The sequence below is a fragment of the Eleginops maclovinus genome, chromosome 7 (assembly GCF_036324505.1).
Source record: "Eleginops maclovinus isolate JMC-PN-2008 ecotype Puerto Natales chromosome 7, JC_Emac_rtc_rv5, whole genome shotgun sequence".
Taxonomy (NCBI): domain Eukaryota; kingdom Metazoa; phylum Chordata; class Actinopteri; order Perciformes; family Eleginopidae; genus Eleginops; species Eleginops maclovinus.
Window position 1 is genome coordinate 5,938,076 of NC_086355.1, and position 14,431 is coordinate 5,952,506.

At 40.2% G+C, this 14,431-nt stretch overlaps 2 protein-coding genes and 1 long non-coding RNA gene across 3 annotated transcripts; 1 reads left to right on the forward strand and 2 right to left on the reverse strand.

The window, feature by feature from the left end:
- Nucleotides 1–856: 856 nt before the first annotated feature.
- LOC134867808 (immunoglobulin-like domain-containing receptor 1) lies at nt 857–8,673 on the reverse strand. Its single transcript, XM_063888631.1, has 8 exons — nt 8,369–8,673; nt 6,805–6,975; nt 6,104–6,253; nt 5,813–5,932; nt 5,576–5,722; nt 5,182–5,307; nt 2,030–2,985; nt 857–1,472 (listed from the first exon to the last, which is right to left on the reverse strand). The coding sequence occupies exons 1-8, from the start codon at nt 8,415–8,417 to the stop codon at nt 1,434–1,436; spliced, it is 1,758 nt and encodes a 585-aa protein (XP_063744701.1). The 5' UTR covers nt 8,418–8,673; the 3' UTR covers nt 857–1,433.
- A 252-nt stretch (nt 8,674–8,925) lies between these two features.
- Nucleotides 8,926–11,125, forward strand: LOC134866883 (uncharacterized). Its single transcript, XR_010166086.1, has 3 exons — nt 8,926–9,289; nt 9,521–9,695; nt 9,950–11,125. It is a non-coding gene; the product is annotated as an uncharacterized LOC134866883 (long non-coding RNA).
- LOC134866882 (uncharacterized) lies at nt 10,051–12,353 on the reverse strand. The gene is made up of 2 exons (XM_063887075.1): nt 11,960–12,353; nt 10,051–11,743 (listed from the first exon to the last, which is right to left on the reverse strand). The coding sequence occupies exons 1-2, from the start codon at nt 12,305–12,307 to the stop codon at nt 11,123–11,125; spliced, it is 969 nt and encodes a 322-aa protein (XP_063743145.1). The 5' UTR covers nt 12,308–12,353; the 3' UTR covers nt 10,051–11,122.
- Between the last annotated feature and the right edge of the window lie 2,078 nt (nt 12,354–14,431).

A 14,431-nucleotide genomic window follows, 5' to 3' on the forward strand; every position in this document is an offset into this window, starting at 1 on the left:
AAGAACGTGCATTTATTCTATAGTGGTAATGACTGTGGCATGGTTGAATTGCATGACTTGATTCTGTTTAATAAGAAAGAAAAGAAAGCTGTGGAAAGAACTGACATTTTTCAACTTTTAGTCATGCACTGACACCACTGAACTCTACTGTCTGTGGATCATAATAATAGACTCTGGTTCCCCCTGCTGTTAGAAAAGCTTCTCTACATTCTACTCTGATAGTTTTATATACAGTCTGCTTTTGAATAACACCTGAAACCTGAATTAATGCATTAGTGCAACTGTTTAAATTGCATGGCTTGAATCTGTTTTGATAAAAAGAACAGCTGTAAACAATTTTTAAAAACGGACATTTTATTACTCTTAGTCGTGCACTGACACCACTGAACTTCAGTTGTACTGTCTGTGGATCATAATGATAGAGTATGGCTCCACCTGCAGTCAGAAAAGCTTCTCTACAGTCTTTTCCGATTGCTTTATATATTGTACACACATTATATGGTTTTAACACATTTCCTGAAACTCAATGTCTCAAAGCTCTCAACAAAAAAAAATTAACACTTTTTAAAAGAAATCCACCAATTTGTTGCTAAAATAACGACAACTAAAAATCTCATTATCTCTAAAACGGATTATTTCCACCAACACGATACACATGGATGGAAGAGAATGAAACATTTCCATCATCAATACCGTTTATAAAGGTTTTGATTTAATGAACTCATATTAAAAACATTTAAAAGGCAGAATCTTTTCCCATTTCTTAATTTCTTCAAGTAATTGAAATAGATTGCAATTTTCCATATTGTGATCCTGGGAACATATGTCTTGCATTAACACAATCATGGCTTCACAGTCTGTATATAAAAAGATTTATTTAAAACATACACATTTAATCACATGCATCTTTATTCGTGTTTGTAACAAAACACGAAAATCACAAATATCTGTGTCCATGCAAAAACTTCATTACCTGAGTCTGACTTTCTACAGATGTATAAAGATTTTATTGCTATCTGAAAATGTTATTATGGATTGAAGTTAAAAACACACTTTTAATAGTACAAGAAATTATGCAAAAAAATAAGAAATCATTTAAAAAAAACAATCTCATTGTTGAAACACAGTCCTTAACTTCACAAACACCAAAAAGGAGAACCCCTTTATCCATCACCAGAAGGAACACATTTACAGCTTGAATAAGAGTCAAACACATGCTTAATATAACTTCATATTATTTGCAATTACATACAGTGCATACAGAACAAAAGTCTATCCAAACAGAATATTTTTAGGACTTAGTATCACATTTAACATCAATTACAATTGCACGCTGATAAACAGATGAAGGTACCTACAGCTTGTCTTCATTTTCACCGTTCTGGAAACATTCAGGAAAAGTATTTCAAGAAAAAAAAGAAGAAAGAAATGCTTCAGATGACTACGCTGGTGCCGCTACGGGAACTTCTATCCTACGAGGGAAAAGTAACAGAGAAACAGTTTGGTTAAAAGATGGAGATATAGAATTAAAGGTTGGATATACATGTTTTCTGACAGATACGAAATATCAAACCGTTTTTTGTATACTCTTATTTGTACTGAGTATTATCTCATTTCACTAGATTTTTAAGGAACATTTTTGAGAAAAATATGTACATATATACAGTGTGTTTACATGCATGCACACAAACATATAATAAACAGATAACAATAGTTTGATTTAAAGGGGCTCTATTCTCTATCTTCCTGTACTGTGTTATATAGGTTTTTGTGGATGTAAATGGTCTGCAAAGGCTTAAATCCCAAAGTCCCCTTGGAGAGGGAGTTTCTCACCCACACATGCCTCCATTGGACTCCTTTGTTTACTTCAGTAACATAATGACATCAGTACGTAACAGTAGGCTAAGGGGCTGGACACTTTTAAGCGGTTGACACCATAACTGTTTTATGATAGACTTAAGAGAAAGAAAATGGAAAGCAACAGTAGACAGGAAGCAGTGAAACTAGAACATCAGTATTCGTATCTTACAGAAAGGCGGTTGTAGTTCCTCCGGCCGTTACTGCGCTCCGCCTGGTTTTCAATTGAGAAATAGCTGGGGGGTTTCTCCGGCCAATCCTTCCCGTTACCTCCTCTCCTTCTGCCGCTGCTGTCCTCATCATCTGAGCTCCAGGAGGCTTTGCGACGCGGGGGAGGCGAGTAGCTCCTCTCCCTGCGAGGCGCCCTGTTGTGCAGCTCCTCCATCAGGTCGTCCCGACTGCGAGCTCGAGGCCTGGAAGCTCCTCCTCTCCCCCCGGCCGAGCCTGCTCTCTCGTTCCTCGAACCCCTGTGTGGCGCTCTCGCTCGCCTGTTCTCCCATTCAGAGTCGTCGCTGTTCTCACGCAGGATCCCCCGTCTGGGAGGGGAGACATCTCTGTATCCGCGGGGGGGGATGACACTCCCTACAGAGCGGTTTATGCTCCCGCTGGACTGGCTGGATATCCTGGGACCTCCTCTGGCTCTGTCGCCACTTCCAAGTGTCATGGGAGAGGAGAAGCTGGGGACACGCTGGATTATGGGAGGCAGTGTGATCACTCTTCTCTCCACCCCTCGCACCCCCATCCCATCCAGGGCTGACAGCATACTGGGGGGTCCCGGGGTGTAAGGCACTGAAGGAGGAGGAGGCGGCTGAGGCTGGTACTGAGGCTGGTGCTGAGGCTGGTGCTGAGGCTGGTGCTGAGGCTGGTGCTGAGGCTGGTACTGAGGCTGTAACGGGAGCATGTTTTGCTGAGAGTAATGAGCCATCGGAGGAGCTCTCACATCCAGCCCCCTCACCTGGTTCTCCAGGTAGTCTAACACCTGTCCGGAACCACGGTTGCTGCTACGCATGCTGCTGTTCACGTGGTGTGGAGGATGAGGAGGAGGGGGCTGATGCTGGAGGTCCATGGGGGACATCTGCATTGGAGCCATGGCAAAGTTTTGTTTGGTGGGGTAGTCCGAGTATGAGCCTGAAGAAAGACAACAAGAGAAAGACTTTAATTACCTGACACGTTACAATTATTTTCAGCCAGTTTCGGAGGCATTCGAAACACGCTGCAAATATGTTAGCGTCACATTTTCATATTATAAATGTACAGTGGGGCAAAAAAGTATTTAGTCAGCCACCAATTGTGCAAGTTCTCCCATTTAAAAAGATGAGAGAGGCCTGTATTTTTTATCATAGGTATACCTCAACTATGAGAGACAGAATGAGAAAAAAAAATCCAGGAAATCACATTGTAGGATTTTTAATGAATTAATTTTCAAATGGTTGTGGAAAATAAGTATTTGGTCAATAACAAAAGTTCATCTCAATACTTTGTTATATACCCTTTGTTGGCAATGACAGAGGTCAAACGTTTTCTGTAAGTCTTCACAAGGTTTTCACACACTGTTGCTGGTATTTTGGCCCATTCCTCCATGCAGATCTCCTCTAAAGCAGTGATGTTTTGGGGCTGTCGCTGGGCAACACGGACTTTCAACTCCCTCCAAAGATTTTCTATGGGGTTGAGATCTGGAGACTGGCTAGGCCACTCCAGGACCTTGAAATGCTTCTTACGAAGCCACTCCTTCGTTGCCCTGGCGGTGTGTTTGAGATCATTGTCATGCTGAAAGACCCAGCCACGCTTCATCTTCAGTGCCCTTGCTGATGGAAGGAGGTTTTCACTCAAAATCTCACGATACATGGCCCCATTCATTCTTTCCTTTACACGGATCAGTCGTCCTGGTCCCTTTGCAGAAAAACAGCCCCAAAGCATGATGTTTCCACCCCCATGCTTCACAGTAGGTATGGTGTTCTTTGGATGCAACTCTGCATTCTTTCTCCTCCAAACACGACGACTTGAGTTTTTACCAAAAAGTTCTATTTTGGTTTCATCTGACCATATGACATTCTCCCAATCCTCTTGGATCATCCAAATGCCCTCTAGCAAACTTCAGACGGGCCTGGACATGTACTGGCTTAAGCAGGGGGACATGTCTGGAACTGCAGGATTGAAGTCCCTGGCGGCGTAGTGTGTTACTGATGGTAGCCTCTGTTACTTTAGTCCCAGCTCTCTGCAGGTCATTCACTAGGTCCCCCCGTGTGGTTCTGGGATTTTTGCTCACCGTTCTTGTGATCATTTTGACCCCACGGGGTGAGATCTTGCGTGGAGCCCCAGATGGAGGGAGATTAGCAGTGGTCTTGTATGTCTTCCATTTTCTAATAATTGCTCCCACAGTTGATTTCTTCACACCAAGCTGCTTACCTATTGCAGATTCAGTTTTCCCAGCCTGGTGCAGGTCTACAATTTTGTCTCTGGTCTCCTTTGACAGCTCTTTGGTCTTGGCCATAGTGGAGTTTGGAGTATGACTGTTTGAGGTTGTTGACAGGTGTCTTTTATACTGATATCGAGTTCAAAAAGGTGCCATTAATACAGGTAACGAGTGGAGGACAGAGGAGCCTCTTAAAGAAGAAGTTACAGGTCTGTGAGAGCCAGAAATCTTGCTTGTTTGTAGGTGACCAAATACTTATTTTACCGAGGAATTTACCAATTAATTCTTTAAAAATCCTACAATGTGATTTCCTGGATTTTTTTTCCTCATTCTGTCTCTCATAGTTGAAGTGTACCTATGATGAAAATTACAGGCATCTCTCATCTTTTTAAATGGGAGAACTTGCACAATTGGTGGCTGACTAAATACTTTTTTGCCCCACTGTATGTTGTTAGCAAATACAGTATTCGACCAGTTATATGGATCAAAAAATGTTTTCGTTTATACTGTATTTGTAAACGGCAAACTAGCAGTAAAAGTTCGTAGCACTAAAATGCATTGCCCCAGGAAAAAATCGAAGAAAGACTAGTGGTTTTTAGTTTAGCTTGAAATACAATACCTTTTGAAATAAACAGGATTTAGTATATTGGCCTTAGCTCAAACAGCTTCATCCAGAAATTCACACGTACTTTATGTTTTTAGATAATTGAAAGGGCAACAATTGTTTAACCTATACGTGTTGTTCACTTGAAATTTCAAAATGTATTTCAAATTTAAAGTATTGTTTACATAGTAAGGCCCTTTTGTTCTCCTACTTCTGTTACCAAGTCAAACACACAACCTTCAGTCTGAAGGAAATTGATTTAACAAATCATTAAAGGAAGTATTTTGTGTGGCTTTGTATCACTCACCTGAGTAAAGTATGGGAACGCCCTGAGAGGAGGCGTTGGAGCTAATGGGAGCGTAAATGGGTTGACCGTTCATCCAAGGAACCATCGCCTTCTGAGCGTTTTTCATCATCCTGTGCTGCATCACAGCTGCAAACAGAGCAGAGAAGAGAGGGGTCAAAGGTCAGAGAGACTCACTGTTGACTTAACATATACTGTAGACCTGAACAAACACAGAAATTGCAAGAGGCTTTGAAGTAATTAAGTAGGTAGGTAACTGAGAAGTAAGTAATTAACTTAGTAAGTAAATAGGAGTTATAGCTAGCAGTTCTGTGTAAAATACCGTGTAAAGGGTGATGAGCTTTTTATAAAACGGTCCTCTATGGATAAAACGAACAAACAAAAGCCTCTCTGGTACCTTTCTCCGGGCAGCAACAGGTCTGTGGACAGCACGGGCAGCGGACGTAGCAGCAGCACTTCTGCGGGCAGCACTGACAGCAACAGATGCAGAGCAGCATGAGGAGCAGCAGAGCCCCGAGGATGATCAGCAGCACCGTCAGCCAGTCTGCATAAATATGAAGAACGATCACTTGGATTTCTGTACATCAGTTCCTTCCACTAAAATATTATTGAACACTAAACTTAGGAAACTCACGGTACACGATGAGTTTGACTTCTCGATCCGAGTCACCCGACGTGTCACCGGTAGCGTCGATGGAGCAGAAATACACGCCGTTATCCCACCACATCACCTCAGAGATGACCAGGTCCGCCTCTGTTGACAGAAGACATCAAATACAATTACTTACGTCTTCTTTTATTACTTCGCTTTCTGGAATCACTTCATTTCTGGAAAGAACTATACACAGCAATAAGATGACCAACAACTTGATCAAATTACAGCTTTTGAACCGCAGTTTTAACATGATGAGGGCATCAGACTCACTGTTCTGAATGGTGATTTTGCGCTCTCTGTATTCTGCTCCCAGCATGGGTTCATTGATGCCTTTCTTCTGGATCACTGTGCGCACTGTTCGCAGGCGGTCTTGGCAGTCGTTGGCCGGGTCCTGGCCCAGCTGCAGAGAAGCCTGATAAGCTTCAGGAACAGAAGGAAATACAAAGAAATATTTTTCAATGTATTGCTTATTCTTTACAGAAAAACCTCTACCTCTTACTACTTAAACTGTGGCAGAAAGCCTTCAGGTGACAAACTACCAGCACTCTGGTTGATAAAATGTAACAAAATGTTGAAAATGGTCAATCCTAGTTTCTGTTGAAGGTGATGTCTTTGAATGAAAAAAGAAAGCAGCAAAGCTCCATATTTGAGTTGCTACAAAACACATTTTGTGCACATTTAGCATGAAAGATCATACATTTATTACAGCATATTTAAGTTATTTTTATTTGCGAAGTCTTGCTCCTAATTACTGTTTTAAATGCCATTATATGATGAGTTTCACTTTAAATGAGCTTTATATAAATAAACTGTCCGAGTGAGTGCTCCTTTAACTCTATGCATGTGTAATTATATCAAATCATTAATTATGATTTAGTTGCTACAAGCACATATTCTATTTCAGCATTTTATAGGATTTTGGTCAAGTTATATTATCCAATATTTAGATTGTGGCCTCCCTGCAGCCTCACCTGTGGAGTAGTACTCCAACACGGGGTCTTTGCAGAAGGACTTGAACTTCCAGGTGACCAGGACGTCCTGAGGGTTCGCAGAGGTTGAATAATCGCAGCGGATGATGATGGAGGCAAACAGAGTCGTACTTCTCTCCGTCTCCGGAACAATCACCTGGATGGCTAGCAGCTCTGAAAAAAAGATAAAATGTAAAACAACAGCACCGGTGACGCAATATTTAAATCAGTGTGTGTGTGCGTGCGTGCGTGCGTGCGTGCGTGCGTGCGTGCGTGCGTGCATGCATGCATGCATGCCTGCGTTTGTTTTGCAGCTCTACTCCTGAATGCTGGATTGAAAATAATCTGGTCCGACTGGTTATGAGTTTACTACAGAAGTCTGTAAGCGTGGACATATTGTACTATATCGTTAGAAGTAATCACAGCTGTCAATCATGATGAGCAAGAGAAAACAAGATGATGACAGCAACCTCTGCTAATTAAGAAAAAGTATAAGTTAAGGTTAAAGGTCAAAACACAAACACTTTCTATCCGTATAAGGCGTCTAAAACTTTAATGGAGATGTATGTTTGTCAGTAACTGTCTCTGGTGTGGGCAGGTTTGTTTTATTTCTAAAAAATATAGTATCTAGTATATAATAGTAAAGGTAGAGTAAATATAATCAATCATGTTTGTCAAACTCAATTTAGGTACAACCCACATTAGGGAAAGAAGAACCACATCAAGGACCAGACATACATAGTTTATTGACATGCTGTTATCCATTTAAATTTGAATACAATTAGGACTACAAAAAAATAGAAATCTCAACTGGAAAAGAATAACATTTAATTTAACATAAAACTACAACTGGGAACAAATTGTAGAAGGAAACCTGTCCAAGTTTAAACACTCTTATACAATTAGGAACTACAGCTCTCAGAGATTTAAAGAAATGCGCAAACATATGTACATATATTGCAAAAGCTCCGTAAAGCAGAACCTGGCTATTTGACATAATAATCAAAGGTTTTATTAATCATTTATGCAATGAAAAATAACAATTTTGGGAACATGATGAAGTTTTTGACTTTAAGGACCAAACAAATGAATTGATTTATCATTTCTCAAGGATTGAACAGCTTAAGGCTTTCACTTTTTTCATTATCACTTATTATGTATAATAATAATAAAAATATTAATACAAATAAAAAAGCTGAATTGTAAACTTTTTATGTCTTCAAATTTGTTTTCTAAGAAAGCTTGATTTAATTTATATTTTCTTTAATATTGTCTTTTGTATAACGAGGCCGATTCCTTTGTGTCAACCGCTTAGGTTAATATCTCTTTTTGGGACAACACAAGAAAAACTATTAGTAGCGTGCAGTAGTCACGTGACAGCCGTCGGCCTTGTCCTGTGTACACCTGCCGATAATAATTAACTTAAACACATCACTGCTAGTTTCGATTGTTTGCTTAAGTGGCTTCCCTCTAAAATTGCAATACACTGGATAAAATAAGTGATATTTCTCGATGTAGTATAATGGTTAGCTTTACTGTGTTTACTGTAACGCGTTTAAAGCCTCACCTGTCGGCAGGTGAGCCAGCAGAAGCGCCATCAGTATCATATTTCCCATCTCGTTGCTGTGTATCCCTCCGCCGAGGTTTCACTATCCAGTTGTTGGAGACTCAAAATCCACCCGAGTATTTGGAGGAAAATGCTGTGTATCCGCTGTTGTACATAGTCCCTGTTCTTTACCCTGAAGACGCCATGTTGGTGAGGTGGGTTTTGTTTATTCTCTGAGGTAAAAAAAAACAACCAAGTGTTTACAGCCGCTTTGAGAAACAACTTTCCCACAGAGAGAGAGAAAGAGAGGCGGATCATCCCCTCCCCCCTCCGGCTTCAGGTGACATCATGACCCCGCCCTCTGTGACAGGTGCATCATTGAGGAACTAAAAAGAGGAGCAGGAAGAGCAAACAAAGGTGATCTTTCCTACAACTATCACGTCATGCTTTAACGGTGGTTTCTTTTACCAAAGTTTTTCAATCTACGACATTACTTTTAGCTGACATGTTTATCCAAAGATCTACAAACAGTGCAATCAACCATGAAGGTTCAAATTCAAAACCTGCAATAATCCTGCATCAACTATAGCTTTACAAAAAAGACACTTCTTTTCAAGGACTATAGAGCTCCTGCAGATGATGTCATATATGCTGGTCACGTGACGAGATACGACAGGGGCAGCCATTTTGGCAGTCATCGCGGCAGTAAATTGACAGGCACTGGCAGACTGTCAAGGATGGTGGATAACTGCTGTGCACCAGGTTGCACAAATAGGCGTGGGAAAAAGAAAGGTGTATCGTATTATCGCATTCCTAAAGACGCGGAGAGGAGGGAGAAGTGGATTGGAGCGATTAAAAGAGCCAGGAGCCTTCAGAAAAAGACTGAAAGATGGGACCCCCCGGCCGTTGGCTTTCGCTTATGCAGTGATCACTTCATATCAGGTGGGTGAAGGAATACAGTACAATGCTACAAAAAGTTTCTGGTCAGTTTAATTAAATTTAATTAGTTTAATTTAAGAAGTAGCACCCAGTTATTATAGCTAACGGACACTGTGATGTCCCTTTTTAACTCAACAAGTGTGGCTCTGGCGCAGCCTAGCCAGTTAGCAAGTTAGCTTGTAGCAAGCTAGTGGTAAACAAACCCGTGTTGAAATATTCCTTCTTATTTTGTAGGGAGAAAGAGTGATAATCCGTTGAGTCCGGATTTTATCCCCTCAATTTTCGATTACCTTCCATCTCCAGAGAAGAGGAGACATAAAACGAGACTGGAGGTTTTTAACAGAAGGCAGAAGGCTAAACTGCACAAAGTAGAGCAGGCAAAGATATCTGCAGAAGCCATCCGTCAAAGGTGGGTAGATCAAACTCCTGTCTGATTACATGTTGGGTCTACTTGTGATCGGTGTGTTATTCAGATTATTTTATTTCAAATAGTTAACTGCCGTGATATGGTTATAAACAATAACGTCACACCAGTCATTTAATGAAGGCTAATATCATATGATTTCCATTAAACATGTCAAACTGTAAACATGTAAACATGTCAAACTGCCATCAGTATTGTATGCATGAAAGCTTATTTTGCTGCTTCTGTGTTTTCATCAGGACATCAACTGATGCAGCCCCAGAAGACCATATCACAGAGCCTTTGAAGGAGCCCCCCATCACAGATCCGTTGGAAGACTCAGCCGATGATCTTGTCCAGCCTGAACCAGTAACACCACCATGCACCTCTGAAACCTGCTGTACCCGCATCCAGAGTCTTGAGCAAGAATGCCAAGCTCTAAGGGCTGAAAATGTGTTGTTAAGGGAAAAGATTAATAGGAAGACCCTGACAGAGATTAGTTTAAATAACAATGATAAAAAGGTGAATGTCCTCACTGGGCTGGCAACCTATGCATGTCTCATGACCATTTTTCAATATCTGGCTCCATTTCTCAAAGTTAAATCATCAATAACATGTTTTCAACAATACATGTTGACTTTGATGAAGCTTCGAATGAACTTAACATTTGACTTTTTGGGTTTTTATTTTGGCATCGACCCAACTACTGTCTCCAGGCACTTCAAAAACTGTGTTAATTTGATGTATTGTAGACTGGTGCCAAGCCTAGTGGTGTGGCCTGAAAGAGAATCTTTAAGAACATCTCTTCCATATGTATTTAGAAATGGTGACTACGAGAAGACTGTTTGTATCATTGATTGCTTTGAAATATTTCTAGAGAAACCAAGTAGATTGCGACCCAGTGCGCAGTGTTACTCAAGATACAAATCACATCACACCATGAAATATTTAATTGCCATTTGCCCTCAAGGTTCAATTTGTTTCATTTCTACTGGATGGGGAGGTCGCACCAGTGATAAGTTCATTACAGAACACAGTACTTTTTTACCTAATATTCTCCCAGGGGATGTTGTTTTGGCAGACAGGGGGTTTCTGGTGAAAGAGTCTGTTGAAAGGTGTCAGGCTGAATTAAAAATTCCAGCATTTACTCGTGGAAAAACACAGTTAGATCCTGCTGACATAGAGAATACAAGATCTCTAGCCTCTTTAAGGATTCACATCGAAAGAGTCATAGGAGTACTTCGTCAGAAATATACTATCTTACAAAGCACTGTGCCAATAACTTTCACAGACATAGAGAAAGAAAATGATGTTACTTATCTTGATAAAATTGTGAGTGTATGTTGTGGACTAACAAATGTACCTGATTCTGTGGTGCCCTTTGAGTGATGAATTTGTGCGTCAACAGAAAATAAACCTTTTTGATTCGCTTCTCACTTGTTTCTTGTGACTTCTTTTCTCACTGTCTCACTGACAGTCAAGTCCTCAAATATTCCTTCTGCACGCTCTTGTAATTCAGCCAGGTTCAGGTCTCTTGCCTTCTTGTCATACAGACTGGTAAGGGGTTCAGGTAAATCTAGCTTGACAGCCTTGGGTACATAGGATGTGGCGTACCCGCGAACAACTGACAGGACTGCAGGTCTGCAGGACTTCCCATCTTGAGTCCGGCACTGTGAGAGATTTTGGTAGAACTGTGTTTGCTCAGCAGCAGTCAGGGGTGGGAAAGATGGGGGCGCAGAGGTACCCTTGGTGGAATTCCCCTTTTTATTTTGTTGAGTATGGTTGAATATGATGTCCTTGCCCTGCAGGTACTCCACATTCTTCGCAGCATCCTCACTGGGAGAGGCCCACTTGCATTTTTTGGATGTGCAGCTGATCTCCTCGTGCCTTGCGTTGTTTTTTCCCCACAGACTGAAGAGAACAGCTGACACATGAGAGCAGCTCTCCCCGAGTCCCGCTGTGCAGTTGCAGTGGGCTCCCAGCACAACACCGTCGTTCCTCACCACCACCCATGGCTTTAGTTGACTTTCATTAAGCCTTTGGGAGTGATTAACCTATATGAAATTCCAAAACAGATAAATAAAGGTAAAAAACGCCAGCCACTTTGGTTGAGTACGATCAAAAATACAAACTAGCAAGTTACAGATGCACTGCAGTAGCTATCCAAGCTAAAAAACATGCTAACGTGACACTTCCGTAGCTAGCCAAGCTAATAAACAAACAATGCTAACGTGACACTGCCTATCAAACTGGAATAATTTAATACTTACCCTTGCAGTGATGATGCCGAAGTTTTTGGATGTAAGACTCCACAGTTGAATGTTGTTTACGAAGCCGGACTGACACCATTTGTAAGCCTCCAAGCTTTTGTACGCTCTGAGGGAGTCTCCTGAGTACACTGATGGAAAGCTTACAAGATAGCTGTGGATGTCTGCGTAGCGCAAGTCGGGTACATCGTCTTCAGAGCAGGAGGTTATGCTCTTGAAAAGCACACCGGGTGAATTATATGGGTCGCTTATATTTAATCTCTCTAATTTTGTACTATAAAGCCGAATTTCACTTGAATTAAAATGAGAAGTATACTCGCTCGGTAAGAAAACACTGGCACCGGTGGTCATGTTGACTGCCAAAATGGTGGCTCCCAACCAAAAGTCACGTGACCGCAGGAGCTCTTGACCTTTTATTTTGTGTTTTTGTTATTAATTTTGGTTGTATTGGCCAAAGTGCAGTCTTAGTACTCAACAGTACACTTCACTAAGGGTACTTGTGACTTACGGCGAAGGCTGTACCATCTGTTTGAATCCTTTCAAATGAATTGTCCTTCTCTTTTCTGCTGTTGAAAAAAGTAATACATTTTATTTTCCAAGACTGACAACGAAATATAATTGGCTTTTTTATTATTTTTTTAAACACTTTAAAGTGGATTCATTTAAACAAAGGGATAGTTACATTTTGGAAGTGGGGTTAATATACCACTGATCATTTCAGTATTCCTGTAAATCTAAATATTGACTTACTATTAGAAGTAATTCTGTTTATCTGAGTTAAATGTTAAAAATAAAAATGACTAAATTGACAAAAATTAAGATAAGTAACATTGAACAAACCGAAAGTCTGATTTACAAATGACTAGGATATTTGATCCTGTGTTCATTGCTGCTTATAGTTCTATTCAAAAGCATTTAACATGGCAGATGAATGGAGTCTTTATGTAAATGATCAAATCCAGACCAACATCTTAGAGCATTCTTGTCCTGATTGGAGTAAGAACAAGTAGTGGAGCCTGCATAATCTGAATACGCTGAATGAAGTGGGCTCATCTGATCATTTATTCATTTGTGCAAACATCCCAATTGTGAATTCCACTCTCAGGATGAGTGTTGGGAGTTCTTTGTGCGTGAATGTTTGCATTTCTTATCCAGGAAGTAGACCCCCGCGAGCGTTGGTGTTGACACAAAACAACTCCGCCTGAGCTGAACTCAAGAGCTGCTCTCAGCTCACTGAAGTGTGTTGGTAATCCTGAGAAAAATGCTGCGTGGATGAAAAGCTTTGCCATCACATCAGTATCTGGCTCCACTCTGAACCTCCAGACATGCCAGGTTTTAAATCCCTTTCTTGTCAGTATCAGTCTTTGTCTCCAGTGGACAAAACATTTAAGCTGTTATCGGCAGTCTGTGTTACCACATTTATAATAGATCAGAAATTACCATGAAGAAATGACCACATTTGGGACAACGAAGTGGCCACAAAGTGAAGCACAATGACTACAAATAGACGGGAAACTAAAGAGGCACAAGACAACCAAAAAGGTTTAAAAAAAAACGATCAGAAAAAGATCAGTCACAAAACCACAAAGAATAAAAAGCAGCCACAAAGCGTCACTAAAAGCACACAAAGAGTTTCAATAAGTCTACAAAGAATCTCAAAATGATCACAGAGACACAACACAACACAAAAACATTGAACAACCAATCAAAGTGTTGAAAAAAAGACCTTGACAAGTAACACAACTATTAAATAGACTACAAAGGACCTCACGGATTTAAAAAAAGTACCACAAAGATATTAATACTTAAACCGTATATCAACATTTTAAAGCTGCACACATGCCTAACACGATAAGGTGTGTAGTTCTGTAGATGGAGGGTGTCAGTAAATCTCTAGTGTTTATTTAGTTGTGTATATTTGATAAGCTGCGATTAAAAAACAAAGGGTTTATCCAAGATACTGTACACACACTTTATCACACACAATGTAAAACACAATAAGCACTCATTCAGATTTAGAGACACCTGATTTCATATTTCATATCCAAATTATGTCAAAACTATTTAAATGTGCAAGTCTGAAGACAGTTTTAGAACTGATGAAGTGTATGAACAAAATCCCTCTTAGATAAATCACTGAATTTACACTCCTGAAAAGTTCTTCATAGTAATCGAGTAAATATTGAAAGTTAATCAAGTATTTCTTAAGCTGTAAAACATTTTCTGTTTCTGTACTGAGATGATTTACATAGTGCACCAAATATCTATAGACTATTTATCAGCATTTAAGAATCCCACCTTGGGCTTCATTCAAGTAGTATAATAAAAATATGCATTTATAGACAATTATCTCAAAAGCCACATTACAAAATGCTCAAGTCAAAAAAAGGATATTTTTTTATGAAATGTTCCCAATACTCTCTGATATTTTATACACCCAATCATGAATTTTTCTTATCTTATCACAAAGATAAT